A 22,777-nucleotide genomic window follows, 5' to 3' on the forward strand; every position below is an offset into this window, starting at 1 on the left:
ACCGGAGGAACCTTTTCATAGTTCCTAGAACTATTGATGGAAGTTCACACATTTTGATGTGTTTGCACTGCAGGAACTAGGAATGCATTTAGTTCTAGGAACTCAGTTTGGGGGAACTAAATTAGCTCCTGTTGTCTGCAGGATTATGTTCTTTTCTTAACCTCAATGATATGTAACACTGCAGGTTGTCATAGGAAATTTAGTCAGAACTTCATGCTCTTTTATGTGAGTAAATTGTGCATTTATATGTCCATTATCACAAAACCCACGACATGCAACAAAAACAGCTCTGATCACAGTGTCCTAAATTCACCGGCTGTTGACGTTCGTAAATGCTGCGAATAAAGACGTCGCTGTCGGTCACTTCAGTACCTGCTGCTGGTGCGAATGTAACCAGGAAACGGCCCAAGGGGGAAATTAGTTCTCCATCCTAATAACACACATACGTCACGGAGACGTCTATCTGACATCTGTTTGCTCATCTGCAATATGTCTATTGGATCTTTCCTATCAGATGTCAGATAGATGTCTATTAGATGTCTTTAAGACGTTTATGATTTAGAATAAAACTGACATCTTACAGATGTCTGTCAGATGTTTGTACTCAGCAGATGCTTTCCAGATCAAGTGATCTTTAACAGACATTTTGCAGATGTACGTGTGCTATCTGGGTAGGAACCACTATGCTAGCTACCCTGATAGCACACAAACATCACACAGACGTCTATATGACGTCTGCATTTACATCTGGAAGATGTATTTTTTAAAAGGGTTTGCTCATCTGCAATACGTAAATAGGACGTTTCCTATCAGATGCCAAACAGACGTCTATTAGATATCTTTAAGATGTTTATGATTTAGAATGAATGTAAAACTGACATCTTACAGATGTCTGTCAGATGTTTGTACACAGCAGATTCTTTCCAGATCAAGTGATCTTTAACAGACATTTTGCAGATGTATGTGTGCTATCTGGGTAGGAACCACCATGCTAGCTACCCTGATAGCACGCAAACATCACAGAGATGTCTATTTGACGTCTGCATTTACATCTGGAAGATGTATTTCTTAGAGTGTTTGCACATCTGCGATACGTATATTGGATGTTTCCTATTAGATGTCAAATAGATGTCTATTAGATGTCTTTAAGATGTTTATGATTTAGAATGAATGTATAACTGACATCTTACAGATGTCTGTCAGATGTTTGTATACAGCAGATGCTTTCAAGATCAAGTGATCTTTAACAGACATCTTGCAGACATACGTATGCTATCTGGGTAATTTCTAGAACTGAGTTCTTAGAACTACATGGTGAGAAAGCACCTATGGCAGTCTTTTGGGACTTTGATCAGTTCACACTTAGATATTACCCACATTTTTAAAAAAATAATGTCAACAGCCCCAAAAAAAGAGAATCTGAGCAATAAAACAGAATAGTTCAGTAAGGCTTTCAGTAAGAACATAGCCACAGAGACACATCATTACACTTAAGCATGTTTTTCATGCCAAAAATTGCGTACATCTTCTTAACTGTTAGCTCATGAGCTCTATATTCAGCAACAAGATGGAGGAATTTGGAGATTTAAACAGCAAATGGCAGCCAAATTTTTATAACAGATACAAAAAGGCATTCGCTGTCACTCTGTCGCCCATACATGGGTTCCGTTTGGCTCTTCCTCGTGCGTGTTCGGTAAAGCCAGTGTAACTTAGTAAACAGAGCACAACAGACCCACCTCCAGCATCATTGGTCCAAGGGCATCTTTGTCAATAACACTTTGGCCTGTCGACGACACATCAGCCTTCTGCACTTCATCCTCATTGGCTGCAGCAGCTTTTTCTGCAGAGGAAGAGAGAGATACAGAAATGAGATACAAATCCAGTACAAAACTGAAAGACCGTCCACAAAAAATCGAAAGAGTGAATAAGCAGTATATCACTTTGTGTCATGTGATCATACATTGGGAAAAGGGGGCTCAAATACAGCTGTCTGTGATTAAGATGCAAATGCTAAAAATGCTTTTTGCATGTCAAAATAAATTTTCCACTTTGCGGGAAAATTAAGTTCATGTCAAAACAAGTCTAAAATATTATTCATGCTGGTAAATTGCCAGTGTATGAAATCAAATAAATTATTTGACTAAAGATTTGCCATGACTCAAATGACTCAACCCATAATTTGCAGTTTTATGCAGGAAATACTATTACATTGGTCTCAGAATACACTAAAATGCAAGGAAATGAGGGAAAATCTTCTCAGAATGTCATTAAACCTGCTGGTTTATGTACATCTTTAGAAAAATGTGAACAATGTGCAGTAATTCAACAGTATGTTCTTCCTCTCATTTATGTTCATATTTGAAAACATACATCAAATCCTTTCCCTAATTATTTGAATAGCCCCCTGCTTACCCTTTTTGAAATGTCAAATTTCTATTGCCATTAGTTATAGATCCTTTTTTCCAATTTGAGTTGATAGCAGACATTCTGGAATATAATTAGGCACATTTGTTTTACCTCAGCGTCCTTCCTCCTCGAATAAAGGACAAGTTAAGTGAAAATTGGCGCTGCTTACCCTCTCTCCCCTACTAAGTGAATACGGTTAATTTGGTCAGAAACTCAGTCCTCAGTTGGAAACATCAACATTTCCATAAAAGAACCTAAAACCCTTCATTAGATCCTGCAGCGTTTAAGTGTTTTATTTTCAAATTACATTAAAGACACTTCATGTGGTCCTGCTTAGCTTGAGCGTATTAGCATTTCTTGAAAGGGCAGTTTTCTCTCTCTCTGCTCACTAAAGAGTTTAATTTCATACTGCACCTTTTTAAACCCCTTTCTCACTCTTTCAGACTGTCGTGCGCTTGTTGAGACATGTTGTTATGGCACACATCCGGACCTTAGCAACGCTTGAGACAGAAGCTGTCAGGCTAAATGGGTGCATGTGAAGCCTCACATAACAGCCATGCAGCCAACAGCCCGGACATGAATGGAACCGTCAATACACACATGCGCTCACACACAGACTCCAAACAAACCATTATATAAAGAATGGAGAACATCATTCTCTCCAGCAAACTGACATGATTTGTAAACAACATCGGCTGCAAAACAAAGCACTTGTGATGGAGCTAAATCTAGAAGGAAAACTGGTGAATTGCAGAAAGAACATGTCTAGGTCGTATTTCATCACAAATAATACTAATACTAATTAGTGCTGGGTGATAAAATGAGAATGATAATTATCACGCTATCATTTCCTTTAATAAACTGATAACAAGAGATAAATGTTCCATATAATGTTCCAAAAGCGGAACGAAACAGCGCTACTCGTTTGAACCCTACCACACGGAATTATTATTATTAATGTAGACATGTATTAAATCTATTAAAGGAGTAATGAATATAATTACAGTATTTTTTGTGATTAAGCTATAGTTTGCACATTTTTACTAAATGTATTTAGAAAACTATTTTCATACAAATAAATATAAAAACAAGATTTGTTTCATTGTCATTAAAACAGTTTTCATTTACATTTATTTTAACTATTAAATTAAATAACTATACGTAAAGAAAATTATAATTATTATATTAATTTATTCTTTTTGGGGTGATATATGAACCAGAGATGTAAATAATGCTGGGAAATTTGCTAAAGTATAAAAAAATAATATTTATGAACGATGTGAGATGTAATACAGCATCTTCTAAAGTGGAGTGTTAATTAAATAAAATAAAATTAAAATAAATAAAATGAATTAAAATTAAATAAAATAATGTAAATATGTGTAAATAATGCAGGGAAAATGGCTAAACTCCATAATGGCATATTTTTAAGTGGGAAAAAAATGTTTAAACAATTAAATAAAATAAAATAATAAAATGAACTAAAATGAACTAAAATAAAATAAACATGACCCAGAGATGTAAATAATGCTGGGGAAATTGCTAAATTTAAAAAAAAAAAAAAAAAAAAAAAAACAACAACAACAACAACAACACCAAAAAAAAAAAAACACTATTTATGGAGGATGTGAGATGCAAAAAAACATCTTCTGAAGTGGAGTGTTAAAAATAAAATAAAATAAAATAAAATAAAATAAAATAAAATAAAATAAAATAAAATAAAATAAAATAAAATAAATACCCAAAGATGTAAAAAATGCTGGGAACTCTATTTAAAAAATAAATAAATAAGCATCTTCTGAAGTGGAGTGTTACAAATAAAATAAAATAAAATAAAATAAAATAAAATAAAATAAAATACAAAACATGTTATTGATCATTGAAATAAGGTTAAAATATATAAATGATGACAAACTTAAAAATAAATTTTGCCTTTGCAACTACCTGAAATGAAATAAGTTTAAGTCCTAAAATTGCTAAAACAAACTAAAGTCAAATAGAAACATTATTTAAAAAAAAACAAACAAATAAAACGGACAAAACCACAAAACCAAATTAATAAAATTTCAACCAAAATTAAAATGAAAAGTGCATATATATAAAAAAAAAAAAAAAAAAACATTCAAAACATGTAATAGTGTATATAAACAACACTTGAATAACACTAACAATTTCTGCCGTCAGTGAAACAACCTTAATCCCACAATTCCCTGGACCACTCTAACTTCCTGTCTGTACCATCTATTAAAGAGAGTAGTCGGGATCATCGGTGGATGCAGTGGGCTCGCAGAGGACACGATAGAGAGGCAAACTGTGCTGGCATGATGGGTAGCCATATGGCAAAGAGAGAGGGCCATCCATCAGCCTCCCCCTCAGACTGTTCTGGGATGCTCCAAACGCTGCTCTTCCCGTATATGTGCATGTGTGTGTGCGTGTCTGGGAGAGATACGCATGCGTACACTCCTGATGATGAGTGGATGTGAGCGTGTTGTGTGTCAGCAGGTCTTTGCGGTGCCCAGCAGGGACTGGTAAACCAGCACAGCTGCAGCAGAGGTCCAGTGATAACTCATTCCATCTCTCATTTCAAACTCGGTTTTCCTTTTCCTCAGCCAATCCCCATCAAACAGGCAAAAGGCAGAAAGGATGTGAATCAGGCCATATCATTCATTTCAAGAGCAGATGGAGTTTCTTGAGGCCTTTAGGATCTGCCCTATCAGTCACAGTTCAAAGCCCCGCCCATGACTCTGAGCTCGACCAATCAGTGCGCAGCCTGGTCGTGGATACTAGGTCATGACTCTCTATGGGAGAATTCTATATCTTGTCATCCACCGGGTGTTGTTCAGTCTATAAATTTATAACCGCTGACTCAATAATGAACAAATTAAACGTGTAATTAAACATAATCCAATTTGCAAAATCCAGTTTGGGGTTTTAAATGTGTAGCAGATGAACGACAGACTAAAAACACGCTGTTCACGTAAATGTCCAACAGCAAAAGAGAAAGAAAACGGTTTTCTCCTGCAGTTTATTAGTCGTGCTTGCTAGCATAATAGCATCACTGTAATTACGGTGTAAACGATGCATTAAGAGCTGGGGGTGAAAACTTTTGAACAGAATGAAGATGTGTACATTTTTCTTATTTTGCCTAAATATCACGTGCTTTTCATTTAGTACTGCCCTTCAGAGGCTACAGAACAAAAGAAGTTAAATTTACCCTGATCTTCAAATTCCAAAAGTTTTCACCCCCCACCTCTTAAAGCATAGTTTTTCCTTCTGGAGCATCAGTGAGCATTTAAACCTTCTGTAATAGTTGCTATGAGTCCCTCAGTTGTTGTTATTATTATTATTATTACTAATTTTAAATTTGTTTGGCTTGCTAAAACACCAGTGTGAATGTAAATTAGACTGAGACAGTATATCACAAGTAAAAAGAAAGTTGAATCTCCTTTAAAGTTCAGGTTCAAGTCAATTCACTGACTTTTTTCTAGTTAAGGACATGGGTTGGAGCTCTTAATTTTGAACTTTCAATGTGCATTAGATAGAATGTTTTAATTTAAAATGTACAAAATTTTATTTTTTATTCCATTCTCATTTTAATATCGCAATAAATATCATATCGTGAACAACTGACAAAGGGCAATTTCTGTCTGAGAAATTTCACCAAAACCCCACTATGACCACATTATGTGGCTATCAGTTCCTAATATTCTGCCTAACATCTCCTTTTGTGTTAGACAAAGTCATACAGGTTTGGAGTTAGGAAGGCAAGGTTTTAGGTGAACTATCCCCTTAAACGCTAGCATTTGTCATATCAGTTTAACAAGCATTAAAACAGTAATTCATGAAATTCGTTTTTTAAGGCTTATGTGACTAAAATTAGTCTTACTATCTTTTACCCAGCACACACTAAAATCCCTGAACTACCTCAATGAAAGTGACTATTTAAATGTTTAATATTTAACCATGGGAACGAAGTAAAAAAAATCTCTTCAAAGAGGCAATTGTTGCTATGGGTTTGAATAATATGTGAAGAACAGAAGTGTGAGCCTTTAAAAGTCTAGTTCACCCAAAAATGAAAATTCTGTCATTATTGCTCACCCTTATGTCCAGGGCTTAAAATGAACACTGGCCAAGTACCAAATGTGAGTAAAAATTGTGGTTAGAGAGTATATGTAACAGTAGCTGCGTTTCCATTACCCTTCAAGATGAGTAAATTTAAATTGCGAGTTGAAAATATGCCTAATGGAAATGCATCAATTTCGCAAAAACTCCCATTTTATACTTGCATGAGGTGGGTTTTCAGGCAATTTGAAAAATGAATATTTCGCAAAACTGCAATGGAAAATACACACAATTATGTCAAAATGCGCCATTTTGGCGAGTCACCTCGTAAACGTATTCTTAAATGAGTTATAAAGTATTAAATGATCGTAAAGAGTTTGGCCAGATCCACATCATGTGCATCAGGTTTTAAAGACACCACGCTGCTTTTAAAGTGAAACCTAACCTGCTGAAGTTTGTCACTGATTTAAATCAAAGATCAAGAGAAAAAGAGAAATCACCATTTGACTGCTCTAGTCGCTGATTAACTTTTGTAGCTTGAATAAAGATTAATCTGTTTACGCATATAGTAGTAATAATAGTTTATGCATATACAATGTATAGTTTGTGAAGACTGTTTTAAAATCACAATTAAAAGTTGTTATACATTTCCTAAAAGCCTAAAAATAAAAAATAATAGCTTTCAATTATACTGTAATGTTGAATGGCTATAATTAATAGGTAAAATTGAGAGAAAAATGCATTTAAGAGACACTAGTAGCAGGACAAATTAAAAACATTGTAAATATGTTTAGTCATTGCAGTAGTACTTGTAATAACTTGTAATAACAAAAAGCGTTTCATGACCCGTAAAAAAAAAAAAAAAAATTGGCAGGTAAATTTTATCACGTCACTGGTTATTAGCAGGTGTGGCAAAAAATTAGTTTTAGACCCTGCTTATGTCTTTCCAAACCTGTAAGACTTTAGTTTATCTTCAGAACACAAATAAAGATATTTTTGATTAAATCCGACAGCAACTGACACGTTCAAGGCCCAGAAAGGTAGTAAGGACATTGTTAAAATAGAATGGAATTACTCAAAAATATCTTCATTTGTGTTCTGAAAATAAACTTATGGGTAAGGTCTTACGGGTTTGGAACGACATAAGGATGAGAGATCAATGACAGGATTTTCATTTTTGGGTGAACTATCCCTTTAAAACAGCATTTTTAGCAGAAAGCAGCTTCTGCTTTAAAGGACTTCCTGTAAGTGTCAATAATGTTGTGCTTCCTTTACAAGGAAAGCTGACTGCTGCGCTCTTTACTCAAGGCCTTGTTTACAGGCAAAACAGGCCCATTTGTGTTTTTGGAGGCAGTTTGAGACTGTAGACGCACAGTTAGAGCAGTGTATGATGCTGTGGCCGTGTGGCATCGAGCGCAGCGGAGGGGAGGTGAAGGAGGGGTAAGCGACAACGCAGCAGACGGCGGCCATCGCTGTTAGCTTTGCATCACATTGCTCAGCATTACATAACCCAGAACACATCACAAACAATCTTCATCACAGCCCAGTCAGAATCAATGAGCATACACACATGCACACGTCAAAACAGCAGTCTCAACTGCTGAAAACAACACAGATGTTAATTTGGGAAGAAAACGCCGCAGGAGTTAGCCAACCGTATGATTTATATAAATGTATATCAGTTTATATTTATGATTGTGCCATAATGAGAATTTCCAGGATGTTTATTCAAGAAATTTCTCATCACAGGAAGAGCGAGGATGAGAGATATATGATATCCCTCAATAAGGGAGGGACTTTGAAATACAATTAAGCTTCTTCTCAGAAGTTTGTGATATAATCTGGTATAATGTTTCCAAAATTTATCCGCAAAACTTTAAGTAAGCAAAATCATAGCATGTTAACAAGCACTGCACCTGAATCCTTTTGGGAACAAAGAAACGCAAATAAGTCCCAAATCAAACACCTCTGATAATTCAAGGTAACTTTAAAATACAACACAAATTTTAAAAAGTAATGAAGCTGTGACTTCTAATTAATCTTGTGTTTGGTTTCTGTATTTTTCCTCTTAATGCAGTGAGAAATGAAAGCCACATGGCACATCAGTGCATGTTTGCAGTTAGCATAATGCTAATCTATGTAGCTTCCAGCTGAAAGCCAATCTGGAATCGATGGCTGATTTGACAAAATTCTTTCTCAAGATTTCAGGCCTAAACAACCTGAAAATGCCTACATATGTCTTGTGTTAGCTACTAATAACATCTAGCCTAAAGCAGATGTCTGACTAAGTTAAAGCTCAGAGAATGTTACACTTGTGGAGGTTGTGTTTTCAGCATCAAGCCTCAGAGGTTATACGTAGAAGCATTTTTTTGTATTTTAATCGAAGATTTATAGTAAGACAAGTAATAACGTAAGTTAGTTAAAGTTCAAAGAAGAGTCCATCGGTTTTCTTACCTTGCTCTTTAATTTGACGGATCTGTTTGACGGTTTCCTTTAGGATTGCACATTTGTCAGGCTTGACATTGAAGTTGTCGATATCGTTGAAGTTTGCGAAAATCAGCTCCGCGAGCTCCTCTATGTATTTATTTTCATGTTCCCGGTTACGTTTCTCAGTGCTCCGTTTGGGACTGTGACGAGAAACAAAAAAAGATTCAGAAAAATACAACTGATATTAAGATCAGTACAAGCTTTAAGCGTACTTTTTAAGATTGCATTGGAAAATATCATGCCGTCTAACTTTTATCTATTATTTTGGCAGAGATGCAGGGAAAAAAAAGTGGCATAAACTGTAGAAATATATTACATCAACATAATTTTTGTAACAAATTCATAATGTTCAACAATGACAGAGAAAATTACTGTTACTTTTTTGCAAAAAAAAAAAAAAAAAAAAAAAAAAAAACTGTTTCAGACATTAAGCTAAATTATTTGTTGAACATTCAGGAGGGCTGCACATTCGTCCACTGATATTTTTTCTATTTATACACTACCAGTCAAAAGTTTTTGAACAGTAAGATTTTTAATGTTTTTAAAGAAATCAAGCTCACCAAGCCTGCATTCATTTGATCCAAAGTACAGCAAAAACAGTAAAATTTTAAAAATAACATTTCACTATTTAAAATAACTGTTTTCTATTTTAGTATATTTTAAAATGTAATTTATTCCTGTGATTTCAAAGCTGAATTTTTAGCATCATTACTCCAGTTACATGGAGTAATTTTATAATGTCACAAAAATTTTTTTTGTAACATTATAAATGTCTTTATCATCACTTTGATCAATTTAAAGCATCTTTGCTAAATAAAAGTATTCATTTTCTGATATATAAAAATAAAATATTCAGATTTAATGATTTCTGAAGGATCATTTGACACTGAAGACTGGAGTAATGATGCTGATCACAGGAAAATAAATTCTATTTTAAAATAAATTCAAACAGAAAACGGTTATTTTAAATAGTGAAAATACTTAAAAATTGTTCTGTTTTGCTGTACTTTGGATCAAACAAATGCAGGCTTGGTGAGAAAAAGAGACTTCTTTAAAAACATTAAAAAAAAAAAAAAATCAACTTTTGACTGGTAATGTACGTTTATGATATTTTAAAATGTTGTAACATGCTTATGGCTCTCTTTGGACAATACAAAGCCTTCAGACAACCCAATGACTAGTCAATTCTGAAAATATGCCAAACTGTCATATTCCTAATAAGTTTCAAGGTTAATTTATTTATGTAGCACAACAGCAGCAATGAATCCTAATGCCATAATGAATCATGAATAAATGATTCACTATGGCATTAGGATCAAACACCTACCTAAAAAAATCCAAACAATCCTCAACAGCAAAAGCAAGACAAGACCTTCTTTTCTCCATTGCGTTTAACACAAAAATAGACTAAAGTTCCTAGAGCTTCGTCTGTGCGACCCTAAACAAGGTTGTATTTTCAATTTGCTGCTCTGCATCTTCAGCAGTTTCCTCAGAAAATTTTGTCAATAAAGAGGGCATGCATAGCTCCTTCCTATGAATGAATTATACAGACTGATGTTTCCTGACTCAGTGGAAAAGGGCTTTATATAGAAACGTGTATTATCTAGGCTGAGCTCCACCGGTGGGAGGCCTGCTCAAGATTATTGCAGTTCAGCGGTTCAAAGCGTAGACTCTGAGAAATTCACTCCCATACATACAAACTAAAATGTATATACTGCAACGAATGCAGTTTCAGAGTTCACTGTATATCTGCTGTTCATTTGTCCAGGCAAAGTACCTTGGGCCCAGGAGGTCAGATGGGCATTCCTTGCGCTTTTGAGCCTCTGACCTGGCAGGGTCCGACGAGTTTTCCCCGACAGCACTCATCCTCAATGCATATCACCTGTTGGAGAGAAAGTCAACGTAAGCGATTCAGAAAATGCTCAGAGGACACATCATCTTTAGGTAGGCTTGACAAACGAACAAACTTAGCTTATATTTAGGCTGCAGCATTTAAAGAGGCAGACCAATAAAAAAAAAATTCATTATATTAAATTATCTCCTAAACTCCGGTGCCAACTATTTCTGCTGCATTTTGCGAGTTGATATAGATCTGCTTTAACAGTTCAAACACACGCAGTTAAATATCATAATGTCATAAATTTGAGCACCTGATGATTTGCAAACAATCCAAATGGCTCTTCTGAGAGAGATTCATGTGGAATCTATCAGGTACTTGTGGTTTAAATGACTCTAAAAGGGATTTCTGAGGATTTCTGGAAACTGTTTTTTTTTTCTATGGTTTGGCTGCGAGTGCTTGAAAACATCTCGCCAGCTTGCATTTCAAAAATCTCTGAAATAAATTCTTATCAATTAATACGGACTTAAACGGCTCTTCACAAAGACTGAAGAATTTAATTACTAATTAGAGATAATTAAAAGCGAGAAGGCTTAGGGGTTGTGTTCAGAGGTCATATGCTGAAGATGTGGGTTGATGCTGGAAGGCGTAAAGAGGCCTGCGAAAATGAAAATGAGAGAAAATGGAACGAAAAAGGGATTCAATTATATTGTGCGACAATGGGTGTCCCCTGAGAGCGAGCGAGAGAAAAGAGAGGGCACAGCAATGAAAGAAAAGTGGAAGTAACACGAAAGTAAGTGAGATTGAGAGTGGTGAGAAATAAAGAGCGAGTAAGGGGTCAGCGAGTAAGAGAACACAATGTGCCGTATACTGTATACGGCACAAAAAGACTGTTGAGCATGCAAATTTTCATTTAACAAGCCCCAACAAATACAGACACAAGCGCAGCCATTTATCTTTCCAACACATACTACAATACATAGTTTCACTTTCTATTCACATTCGTGAGCCTTATAGAAGCACGTTCGACATGAAAATTGGGAATTCCCACGAGAGAGAAAAAACTAGTACATTTCATCATGTAGTACTGTTCTCGATATGATGAAAGAAAGAGAGAGAAATGTGTCCCATCACAAGGGGGAAATGAACTAATATAAATTATTGAATGAGGCTTTTTAATAATAGTGTGCAACATTAAAGGCACATACGACCGTAACGGAACCCAAAAATGTCTAACTTAAGAAAAGAAAAATATGATATGGATAGGGAATGAAATTTGAAACCTTACTTTTCAGTTTCCTTTAAAGAGAAAAAAAAAAAAAAAAAAAAAAAAAAATATATATATATATATATATATATATATATATATATATATATATATATATATATATATATATATGAATTAAAGTTAATATATATATTTAAGGTGGAAACCATAAAACTATTAATTAATTTGTTTCTTAATTAATAATATAGTATAATACATACTGTTACATTTATATAATACTATTAAATTGAATTAAATTTGTATATACAAAAAAGAAATCTATGCATGCAATTCGAAATAGAAATTATTTATAACTTTATAAATGTCTTTACTGTTAATTTTAATTAATTGAATGCCTCCTTCCTGAATAAAAATTAATTTCTTACAAAATTATTATAATAAAATATAATACAATATTACAAGTTAGTCTAAATTAGTTCACACAACAAAAGAAAGAAAACTATGCATGCAATTTAAAAGAGAAATTATTTATAACTTTAATATAATATAATAAAATAATAATATGAAATAGAAATGATTTATAACTTTATAAATGTCTTTACTGTTAATTTTTATTAACTGAATGCCTCCTTACCGAATAAAACTATTAATTCCTTACAAAATTAATATAACATAATATAATATAATATAATATAATACAATACAATACAATACAAGTTAGTCTAAATTTGTATATTCAAAAAAGAAAGAAAACTATGCATGCAATTTTAAAATGTAATGATTTATAGCTTTGATATAAAATTATATATATATATATATATATATATATATATATATATATATATTTTATATATATTTATATATATATATTTTTTTTATTTTATATTTATATATATATATATATATATATATATATACACACACACACACACACATACACACACATATATATATATATATATATATTACATAATACAACAAGTTAACAAAAAAGAAAGAAAACTGTGCATGCAAAGTTTGGGATCCATTAGAGGCTGAGCTGAAATTTATGACATAAATAGAACCGTTAATGTCATGGAAAAGGTTTTCAAACGGTTGCAGCCTCTGGGGTAAATTTGTTGAAAATTGCATTTAGCGTTCCAATAAAAACATTATATAAATAGCATTATGTGGGCTAATTATCACAATTGAAAATGGCAGACCTATTTTAAAAAGGTGGAATTATGATAATGGTCCGTTGCAATTTAAGCATTATCTACTCAAAAGCATTGTTAGATCATTTTCTAGATTTCCATTTCTAAAGCCAAACACAGGAGTCAGGGAAAAAAAAAGAAGATAATTGAAAAGTACAAACTAATATGTTACGTCAACAAAAAACAGGCACTTCATAGTGTTGATGGGACCTGTTGTGAGTTTGGCGCTAATTTAAAACACCAGGCAGTGGAGGTTAATGAAAACACCATCTATCCCCTCTCCCATCTCTCTCAGGGCTTCATCTGCAGCATTTGGGAAACAGGCGGAGAGACACCCGGGCCAGCACACGAGGCCAACACATTGGGCTGCGTTCAGGCCAAACTGACGCACACACATTGCCTTACGTAATTTGCAGCCTCACTGTAGGCCGGCTGGGGGAGTCAGAGCCGGAGTGAATGGAGCGCTGGTATTGAATCCCTGCTGGATTGCAGTGCCCTACTTAAACCTAATGACAGAGAGGCCAATCAAACAGCTCTGGGGGACGAGGCCGACGCTACAGACACTGGACACCAGCTAACTAGAGAAAAAACAGAGAAAGATTCTTTCAGACAGCGTTAACCTTCAGGTCTGGGAGACATTCATCAGCCAGACATCTGAATCGTAACATTACGTAAGGCCTTCTGTCAATCATGGGGCCCTTCTGTTCATCTTGATGACAAACGGATTCTTGTGACACAGCCTAGAAGGATTTCCATGCCCCCTCGGACAGCGGACACCACTGGAACCGTGAATGTAATTAGACAATGTCACAGTTAGCACTGAACATGTCAAAAGCATCATTACCACACGATTTTAGACACAATTTTCAGCCAGGAATCAAATTGGTGCTTGTTCACATGAGTGACAATCGCAGGGTGTGAATTATCTAGGGCTGCCCCGACTAAGGATTTTTCTAGTCAAAGTATTTGTTTTGAATTTGAATGGGTGTTTAAAAGTAGTCATTTCAAATTTTCTATAAGAGCCCTTTCTCATGTCTGTGAGGCAAGTCGGTTGAAAGTGCATCCTGTTTTTTCTTTAGCACTACATTTTGTTGTTACTGTCAGTGTTTAGAAATAAAAGTAGACCCTTCACAGTTTCGAATGATGTATTACTCTAAAAATGACGGTGTATTTTAAGTTGTTTCCACTGTTACCAGGAAAAAACGCAACTGATCGTGTCAGACTTATGCTGTGTGCACAACACACGCAAAGCCAATATTCTCATTATGTTTTTGACATTCAAACGCTCGGCTATCATTCATCGACCTCAAATATGGATTTCATCTGAAAGATGCATGTAGTAGCAATTTTACATGGGCACTCAGTCTAATGTTAGCCTAGAAAAATCTGTGCTATTTAAGTGTGTGCGAAGCGTGGAAGCTGAGTAGTAGTGCACTCACTGCATGAGAGATGGAGGTGCTGGTGTGGTCACTTGCACTTAAAATACTCCGTCATTTTTGGTCATACAGATAAAAGTAATGCATCTTTAGAATCTGTAAAGACTCTGCGTTTATTTGTGTGCACTCACAGTAACAACGAAACGTTGCACTTTTGTAAAATAATGAAAGCAAACAGGATGCGCTTTCTGCCGTCTCGGTCTCAGTGAACTTGAGCGTGTTACTAAACTCTGTGTATACTTGCCTTACAGACATGAAAAAAATATAGAGAGAGAGTGAAATGTTTACTTTCAAATTAACCTATTCAAATAGAAAACAAATATTCTTAGATTACGTAATCTGTATGAAACATGCATACAGGCGCATCGCTACTGCGGAGATGGCGAGTCGCCGAATTTATCGCTCACGCTGAAAACAAAGAAAGCACTAGTTTATCAATAAATTATTAAAACATTAATGCAGTCTCCTTTGTGTTTTTTCCTGACACATTCATAATTATCATATCTGCCGGTTATTATGATATGTCGACTAATAGTCGACTAATTCTTGAAATGAATGACTACTATTCGACCCGAAAAATCTTTAGTTGAGGGCACACTTTGTACTCACGGGTTGCGCATACACATCCAATTTGTTTTGCACTAATCATTTGTTCCTCAAGGTGGCAACACTGGCCCGGGTCATTGTTTCACAGCAACTTTACTTTAGAGAAGTATAAAGACATTTTTATCGGTCATAACTACATCAAACACTGGAAAAACAGCTTTTTAGAGCACGTTTCAACTGCCTGTGTTCGCGCATGCTATTAAATGGAGTATACGTTGAAGGGCTATTAAAACTCAAATGGAGTGCACTTTGAAAGGCTGCATGTTCAGCTCTATGCATACGCTAGCGTACGCCTACAAAAACACAAAAACCAAGTATACTTTGGGAGGATTAGTCAATTTCCAAAAACAAACATTTCTGAGATGTTCATGTTTTTTAAGAAAACATTCCAGGATTTTTTTCATATAGTGGACTTCGATGGGGATCGATGGGTTGAAGATCCAAACTGTCATTTCAATGCAGCTTCAAAGGGCTCTACACAATCCCAGCCAAGGAATAAGGGTCTTATATATTAAAACAAAACAAACTTATATACTTTTTAACCACAAATGCTCATCTTGCACTAGCTCTGCGATGCGTGTCTTCATGCATAATCATGTTGTCACATGCAGTTAGTTCTTCATATGTGTACTTTGGTTCATAAAGGTAGGGTAGGGCAAAAAACTCCTCCAACTTCAAAATTATCTGACATCGTTGTTTTGCTTTATTTTGTAAAGGGCGTTTGACTTTCTTTGCACATTCGCTTTGTAAACACTGGGTCGGTACTTCCAACTATATCATGTATGCGTGATTACATAATGTGCAAGGCCAAGCTAGTGTAAGACGAGCATTTGTGGTTACGTAGTACATAAATATGTATTTTTCTTAAAAAATGACCAATCGTTTTGCTAGATAAGACCCTTATTCCTAGGCTGTAGAGCTCTTTGAAACTGCGTTGATACTGCAATTTCGACCTTCAACCCGTTGATCCCCACTGAACTCCACTATACGGAGAAAAATCCTGGAAAGTTTTCCTCAAAAACCTTAATTTCTTTTCGACTAAAGTATTTTATTCTGGAAGTGAACTAATCCTTTAAGCCTCTTCTTGTCGACTAACGTTTAGTCAACTATTTGGGGGCCAGTCCTAGTATTATCAAAAACACGGTCTGAAAGAAGAAACTTATATCTGGACAATAATTGTTTGCAGTGTGAAATGTGTTTTGACTGGTAATGACATCAGCGATGACCTACGGCCAATGAGAGAGCAAGATATAATGTAAGAGAAATGCGACTTTAGTGCAAATGCAGCAGCAGTCAATGCTAAAATAGAAAAATTAGAGTATCATGGTATAGATAATCATTTCACTGGTATTGGTATAAAATAAGCAGAAATGCATTTTCTACACTCTCAAACCATACAAAACACTCGTGCGTCCAGCTGTCAGGTGCAGAGTCTTCCTTCATACCAAGACAACAGAGCCACTTCAACCTCTACAGCCTTGCTATATATAACTAGCTCTTTCAGTCGTGTGACACATAATTCAATCAATTGTTAATAGCAGTTTCTCACAGGCTTTAGGGGACTTTCACGCAGTAAGGTAGGTGTTTCGGACTGAAACCACGGACAATCAACGTAATGAGAGGGGTCGAGCGTTAGACGCGGTAGCTAGTGATTACAGAGGCGGCTTTGAAATGCTATCAGCTTTTCCTGCTAACCGACACAATCCGATTGGCTGAAGAGGATTTAACACAGATGGAGGGGACCAAAGTGCAAAAGATTAAGAATACCAAATATCTGATACAATAGAAGCAACGTCAAGCAGCTTTTTGATAGACGGTCAAAATCAAAGTTTGCATGTATGGTGGTAAATCAAATTGTAATCTAATTAGCTGTTAACCAGTTTTGATACCAGTGTGCAACACCAATCTTACAGAGCATGGACTCAATAAAAGACATGACGACATAGCAATACAGGAAATAAAATAAATAAATGAAACAAAATAGAAAAGTAAACAAAACTAAATAACATTAAAATGGAACAAAAACTAACCAAAATAACAGAATTAAACAAAACGAAACTAATAAAAATAAATTAAAACCATACAAAAACAAACACTAAACTACACTAACACCACAAAAAACAGAACACAAAATAACTAAGAAAAAAAAACCTAAAGAAAAACTGAAAAGTAAACAAAATTAAAATAAATAAAAATAAAAATAAGTGTTAAATAAAATATCACTAAAACAAAACAAAAACAAACCTAAAAAACAGAATTAAACAAAATGAAATTAACACAATTAAAACAAAAACACTAAACTAACACAAGACAGAACAAAATAAAATAAAAACAAAAACTGAAAAGTAAACAAAATTAAACAAAATAAAATACCTCCAAAACAAAACAAAAACCAACTAAATTAAACTACCAAAAAATTAAAACCATACAAAAACAAAGTATACTACATGAACACAAAACACAACAAATTAAAAAAAAAAAACAATGAAACAAAACAAAAACTGAAAATTAAACAAAATTAAATATACAAAATAAAATATTACTAAAACAAAGCAAAAACGACTCTAAATAACAGAATTAATCAAAATAAAACTAATAGAAACAAATAATAAAAAAAAAACAATAAACTACACTAACACAAAACAGATCAAATAAAATAGAATGAAACAAAACAAACTGAGAAGTAAACAAAATTAAATAAACAAAATAAAATATCACCAAAACAAAGCAAAAACAACTCTAAATAACAGAATTAATCAAAATAAAACTAACAGAAACAAATAATAAAAAAACACAATAAACTACACTGACACAAAACAGATCAAATAAAATAGAATAAAACAAAACAAACACTGAGAAGTAAACAAAATAAAATAAAATAAAATAAAACAAACACAAACTACACTAAATTAAAATAGAATAATATAAAACAAAACAAAAACTGAGAAGTAAACAAAATAAAATAAAGTAAAATACTAAAAACAAAAACTAACATAACTAACAGAATTTAAAAAAATGAAACAAGCAAACACACTAAACTAACACAAAACAACGGAAATAAAACGAAACAAACAAAACAAAAAACTGGCAACACTAGATTGAACTTACAGCCCTTAATGTCAACAAAATACCTGTCAAAAAAAACTAAACTACAATAAAAATTAAAAATAAGACTAAACCATGAACAAACACTAAATGAAACAAAATCAATGTCAATTTAATTGAATAAAAAAAACAAAAACAATATAAAACTTGAAAAAAGCAAATGTAAATTACACTAAGCTAAAAAAAAAAAAAAAAAAAAAAAAAAAAAATAGTACAATAAAATAATATAAAATAAAACAACACTAAATTGGACTTGTGTCCTTTGATGTCAACAACATTTTATGCATTTTCTCTTTTTACGTGCAAATTGATTTAGCTGTCCTGATTGTACAAAGTTGCATGGTTACTTGCATTTGTCCAGTTGTCTGAGGTCAAAAGCGACCAGCAAGCCATTTTTGGGCAATGACCCACTAGTTGAGAACCACCGTTATAAATCACACTCAGCAACACCTTTTAAAACTGCGCCGATAACGATCGCTCTCTAGATCCTTGCAGATACTCTAATATGTTTATATTATCAGGAATAGCGGCACTAGTGTTCAAGTGCTCCATCTGAATGGAGTTTTTAGAGAGATGCCAACTGCCGTCAGGCTGGGAGGACACAGTAATGAAACTGCAGGCTCGAAGTGACTGATAAGATCTCTACTGAGTGGGCGTGCTTGAAAAGGAAAGAGACGCTTTCTTCCTTTTCTTTTCCTCCCTCAAGTTAGAAGCAATTATGTTTTTCTTAAAGGGTTGTTGATGAAATTCTCTTTGATAATGTAAGTGAAAATAATGTAAAACAGAGTTAATGTACGGTGCTCTGTACACTGGTGCCAGACTGCTCTTGACAGGTTTACAGTTAGCAGATGTCCCGCAAGCTGCGTGCATCACCCACATACGCTCAACAATGAGTCAGAGATGTTCGTGTCCCCTAAGGCAGGGGGAGACAGTCAGAGGTGTCTGATATCCAGATACCCCCGCACAGAACTGTATGATGACTAGTGGTATGGTGACCGGCTTGTGTTAAAACTCCCGGTGAGAGACATGTGTCTAATAAACCTCACTGCTCTAAATATATGCATGCACACAAATATGTGCAATCTGCCGAGAAAACTAGCACATAATAATAAATACAAATCAGGGATGTCCAGATTCTGACCGTCATTGATAAGACGATAAATATTTTCATGTTGTGACTGATTTAAATACTTTTTTGCAAAAATACTATTAATAGTAATGTCCATTAATTAGTAATATCCATTATCCATTAATATCCAGTATGGAAAATAGATATACATTTTGAGATTTGTTGTTATATTTTTAGTGTTTTAAAAATATTTGAGAGTAATTTCATGTAAAAATGGAGGAAATTAACATACAAAACTAAATGTCCAATATCAACTATACCAATAAAAAAATTAATTAGGTTTGTGCGATTAATTGCATCCTAAATAAAAGTGTGTGTTTACATAATACATGTGAGTGCATTATTTAGTGTATGAAAATACACACAAATAAATGTATAAATGTATACATTTTAAAAAATAATACATAAATAAATAAATTATGAATGCACAAACTTTTATTTTGCATGCGATTAGTCGCGATTAATCATTTGACAGCCCTAAAACTAATAAATAAATAAATCAATCAATCAATCAATCACATATATTATGTAAACAAAATTTCATTTCGGATGCAATTAAATGCAATGAATCATTTGACAGCCCTAAAATAAATAAATAAATAAATAAATAAATGAGAAATATAATATTCACATAAATTATGTCTACACAAACTTTTATTTTGGATGTGATTAATAGCAATTAATCATTTGACAGCCATAAAATAAATACATAAATAAATGTTAAATATAATACATATATTATTTACACAAACCTTTATTTTGGATGCGATTAATCAAAATGAATCATTTGACAGCCCTAAAATAAATAAATAAATAAATAGATAAATAAATAAATAAATAAATAAATAAATAAATATAAGACTCACATATATTATGTGAACAGAAACTTTCATTTTGGATACGATTAATCGCAATTAATCATTTGAAAGCCCTAAAACAAATACAGAAATAAATTATAAATATAACACTTACATATATTATGTACGCACAAACTTTTATTTTGGATGTGATTAATCGCAAATAATGATTTGACAGCCCTAAAATAAATACTGAAATAAATTATAAATATAATACTCACATATATTATGTAAACACAAACTTTTATTTTGGATGCGAGTATTTACAATTAATCATTTGACTGTCCTAAAATAAATACTGAAATAAATTATAAATTTAATATTTACATATATTACACAAACACAAACTTTTATTTTGGATGCGATTAATCACAATTAATCATTTGACTGCCCTAGAATAAATACAGAAATAAAATAAATATAATATTCACATCTAATATGTAAACACAAACTTTTATTTTGGATGCAATTAATCGTTTGACTGCCCTATAAATAAATAAATAAATAAATAAATAAATAAATAAATAAATAAGACTAACATCAGCAGACCGCTAATCTGGTGCCAATAACAGTGTTAATTAATATTTTGTATTAGATTTTACTTTATTTTATTTTAATATTAGTAATTTTGTTATGTGCTTTTGTCATGTTTTTGTTTTGCAAGTATATTGCATAACTTTTTTCAGATAGTTGCCAAGGCAAGGCAAGGTAATTTTTGCGTAATAATTCAGCATTATTTCAATTACCAAAAATATTTTTCATAGTTATTTTAATTAAAACAACACTGATCAATATATTATGCACCCTTAAATAAAATTAAAGATTAAAGGTCATGGGAAGTTTTTGTGATGCTTTTTCAAGGTCTATTACTTAAGTTATTAAGTAAACCTGACCGACACTGGTTAGTTAGCAAACATTGCTAATTCAATAATCTGAGCAGATCTCATGCAATCTTAAATAGTGAAAATATGAGTATTCTGTCCAGCTAACTATTCCTCCACTAATGCCACACACTACATGTGCTGTGAACAGTCCAATCAAAAACGCATCTGTTACTGTGCAAACATGGGTCAAATCATAAAACAGGCTCGGCTTGTTTAATATTAATGAATGACTCACAAAGGCGGGCCACAATCAGCCACTTTAACCTAGTAAAGTTTTGCTAATTAGAGCCACATAAACAGTTCAACATGACTGTAGCATGACCAGCTTCTGGAAGCCCCTGTGCTTTAAGCAGGTCGCAGCTGGTGCAGTGAACAGGGCATAGCCCACGACAGGACCGGGGAGGCACTGATATGGAGCATTAATTATTTACAGCAGTAGGGAAGGAGAGGGCCAGGCAGCCAGGCAGACTCTGAACAGCCTGCTGCTGTTCCACGCTCAACATGAGCCGTGTCAGACCTCCACTAATCAACAGCACTGCGGAGGCACAGAGAGATAATGAGGAACACTGACACATTTCTCAATCATTCACTCCCATTAGCAGATCTAGAGTATGTTAAAGATGCAGATGATAAGTGTTAGTGGATGGCCAATTGGAGGCATTTATTGGTGGGCGGAATGGCGGGGTGGGCTCTAAACGCATGCCCCGCCCCCAACCCATCTCCATGCAATCTAATAGACCTTAGTAGGGTAGATGGCCTAGATAATTTGATGTGAACGGAAATTAGGCTATCAATTATCCAGCCAATTAAACATTAAAAATACATCTTTTTGTCCACTGGAAATATGTGGGAAGACGTTTTAGTGGTTTCGCTGCTGAACGATTGACAACGCTGATGTATAAGAGTCCAGGATAAAAAAAAAAATAATAATAAAAAAAAGTTAAATCTACTTTGAAACACACAATGCTAAATTCTTAGAAATGTGCTCTGGATTTATGTTGATTAAAAAAAAAAAAAAAAAAAAAAATAATAATATATATATATATATATATATATATATATAGATAGATAGATAGATAGATAGATATATAGATATATAGATATAAGATTTAAATTGAATAACTACAAAAATGTCATGTGGTGTAAAGGTAAAAATTTCATACCATATTTTCCTGGAATTCATTATATTTAAAAAGGTCTACAAATGTATTAATATCAACACATTTCATGTAGCCTTTGCAAATTATGAGTTAATTAGCGCATACACTACCAGTCAAAAGTTTTTGAACTGTAAGATTTTTAACGTTTTTTAAAATAAGTCTCACTAAGTCTGCATTTATTTGATACAAAGTACTACTTTGAAATATTTTTACTATTTAAAATAAAAGTTTTTTATTTGAATATATTTTAAAATGTAATTTATTCCAGTGACCAAAGATGCATTTTCAACATCATTACTCCAGTCTTCAGTGTCACATTATCCTTCAGAAATCAATCTAATATGCTGATTTGCTGTTCATAAACATTTATTATTATTTTTATTATTA

General features: G+C 33.5%; 1 protein-coding gene across 5 annotated transcripts in view; it reads right to left on the reverse strand.

Moving 5' to 3' along the window:
• Positions 1 to 22,777, reverse strand: part of ncoa2 (nuclear receptor coactivator 2) — a 128,665-nt gene that overhangs the window by 60,495 nt on the left and 45,393 nt on the right. For all 5 annotated transcript variants that reach the window (XM_051097755.1, XM_051097757.1, XM_051097756.1 and 2 more), the window contains exons 3-5: positions 10,733 to 10,837; positions 8,923 to 9,095; positions 1,737 to 1,840 (exon numbers count right to left, since the gene is read on the reverse strand). In XM_051097755.1, coding sequence (XP_050953712.1) covers positions 1,737 to 1,840; positions 8,923 to 9,095; positions 10,733 to 10,821 — 366 coding nt within the window. In that variant the 5' untranslated portion in view covers positions 10,822 to 10,837. The remainder of the gene's footprint in view (positions 1 to 1,736; positions 1,841 to 8,922; positions 9,096 to 10,732; positions 10,838 to 22,777) is intronic.

The sequence above is a fragment of the Labeo rohita genome, chromosome 24 (assembly GCF_022985175.1).
Source record: "Labeo rohita strain BAU-BD-2019 chromosome 24, IGBB_LRoh.1.0, whole genome shotgun sequence".
Classification (NCBI taxonomy): Eukaryota; Metazoa; Chordata; class Actinopteri; order Cypriniformes; family Cyprinidae; genus Labeo; species Labeo rohita.